The sequence below is a fragment of the Lepidothrix coronata genome, unplaced genomic scaffold (genome assembly GCF_001604755.1).
Source record: "Lepidothrix coronata isolate B3197 unplaced genomic scaffold, Lepidothrix_coronata-1.0 Scaffold309, whole genome shotgun sequence".
Taxonomy (NCBI): Eukaryota; Metazoa; Chordata; class Aves; order Passeriformes; family Pipridae; genus Lepidothrix; species Lepidothrix coronata.
The window spans coordinates 537,781-540,022 of NW_016690489.1; the positions used below are offsets into that span (position 1 = coordinate 537,781).

Sequence of the window (2,242 nt, forward strand, 5' to 3'; positions counted from 1 at the left end):
TTTCCCACATTTTCCTGAAGCTTCCCTCTCTCACCCAGTGATCCCCTTCCTCCCAGTTTATTTGAACAAACCTGTGACTTTGCACTATGTTCAGGTTTTTTCTGCTGGTTCTGCATCTCCCACCCTCCTCTACAGGAGGGTCTTCAGCCCAATGCCACCAGCATCTCTGTTATCCTTTCCTGCACAGACCTTTGGTCTGTGCCATGTGTCCCACCTGTATCACTCTTCCCCGTCAGTGCTCTAATTTTCTTCCAGAATATAAACTTTTTACAACTGAAATTGAAGAATCATCTGTATAATGTTTTTTGAACGTGCTAATGTTTACCACCAACTGTTTTTTTTTAATGTCTCTAAGATAACTGCTGCTCCTAACAAAGTTCTGTTTTCTCTACTTTCACTAGTGGAAAAAATACCCCAAAAATACCCAAATTATTTCCTGATATTGTGCAACTGGGTGTGACATTCAAACACTGCTGCTCTTCCTTGCAGCGAGGAAATACCACTGACCTGTAAGCCCACCCATTTGCTGAAATCAATGACACTACATTCACAGCCATCTGAATTTAATCCTGCAAAGCCGATTCTTCTCACATCCAGAGCTGCAGCTGTTACCAGCAGTGAGGGAGTCATTGCAGATAAAAACACAGGGCTGGAATTCCCCTGCCAGTTACTGAAACAGCTCCTGCTAGCTGACCTGGTTGCAATACTGTTCCAGGCTGTCCCAGGAGAGAAGTCATCTAATTGGGACTGTGGTCGTCTGGCACAATGGCACACATGGTGATGTTCATGTTTGGAGTAGATCTACAAAGGTACTCTCCCACAGAAATCTCCAGAGAGTCCATAAACGTAACCAAAACAAGCTGTGCCTAGTGTCACAAGGCATTGTGCTACTAAAATACATAGAGAGGATTTTTTTTGTTTTCTACATTTAAAAAAATATATATATATTTTACTTCAGGAGTTTAGATCTGGCTGTTAGTGTAAGAGAGGGTCCCAGCTTGGTGCAAATCTGCCAGTATGGCCAAGGAGGCCCCTTGGTTCTCAAATTCTGAAATGTTTCTGTCAAGGGATTTGCAGTATTTCAACTACATCTATTGAAATGGTGTTAGGCAGTACCATGTTTTCAGTGTATTGAGAAGAAGTTTTAGTTGATGAGTCTCCCTGCAGTGCCACAAAACATTTCTTCAGGTGTGCCAGTAGAACTGGTTGTGGAATTGCATGTTGTGGCCAAGCTCCACAACACGTGCTGTGGGGACGGGAACTTCCTGAACTAGTTTCACCAGTGCAGATGGATATATTGAACTACAGCCTTGTTTAAATTGATGCAACATTTTCATGGGGAGTCCGACCCAGAGGACTGCTGCTCCCAGTGTAAGCTGGAGTTTGGAGTCCTGACAAAGCACCAAGCTCACCTCCTGAAACGCAAAAAGGGACTTGCAAATTCCTGATGCATGCACAAAATAGCACATTTGATTAAGTACTGTTTCAGAAACAAGATGCGGGTAACAAAAGAACAATTATCACTCTAAAGGGACAAAATTATCATTGTTAAGGGAAGTGGAGGTATGTGGCTGAAGTTTTGGTCCAGAGATGTAATGTGTCCTGTTGTAGCTTCCTCCAAAGGCACATGGTGCAGCTCTGCTATCCTGAGAGCTCCTACTTGTGCAACCACACGGCGCTTGCGTAAGATTAATTCCACATCGTTCTCCTGGCCACGGGCTGGCTTTGGCTTCGTGGTGTCCCCAGTGCTATACAACTTCGTTGCTGTTGCAGAAGGGCAGTGGCTGCTCAGCAGGTACGTCAGGAGCTGCGGAAAGGTTGAGAGGAGCGACAACTCCTTACACCTGGAAAGGGTTTGTTTTAAGCACGGCAAAGGCTGCAAAAGAAATTTCTTAGGCAGGATTGAAATTAGCCGGCCCCGAATTTATGAAACCGAAATATCAGAAGCAAAGGCTCGGCGCGGGCTGCGGTGACGCCCAGCGGGGACGGGGCTCTGTGAGAGCGAGGGCACCGCCCCGCTCACAACCCCGACTGCGGCCCGAGTGTTAGCAAGTCACAGGTTGGAGTCGACGACCTCAGAGGTCTTTTCCAACCTAATTCATTCTGGGGACTCGCTGAGTTCCTCAGGAGCCCCGGCTCTGCCCCTCGGGCTCTGCGTCCCCTCACGGCGCTGAGGGCGTCGGGACCCTCGCCCGGCCCCGCCCCGCACTCGGCCCCGGAAGCGCTGGAGCGCGCGCCGGAT

At 47.8% G+C, this 2,242-nt stretch overlaps 1 protein-coding gene across 1 annotated transcript in view; it reads right to left on the reverse strand.

The window, feature by feature from the left end:
* ESRP1 (epithelial splicing regulatory protein 1) overlaps positions 1-2,192 on the reverse strand; it is a 42,274-nt gene extending 40,082 nt beyond the window's left edge. Inside the window, exon 1 of the mRNA XM_017837767.1 lies at positions 508-2,192. Coding sequence (XP_017693256.1) covers positions 508-630 — 123 coding nt within the window. The 5' untranslated portion in view covers positions 631-2,192. The remainder of the gene's footprint in view (positions 1-507) is intronic.
* Between the last annotated feature and the right edge of the window lie 50 nt (positions 2,193-2,242).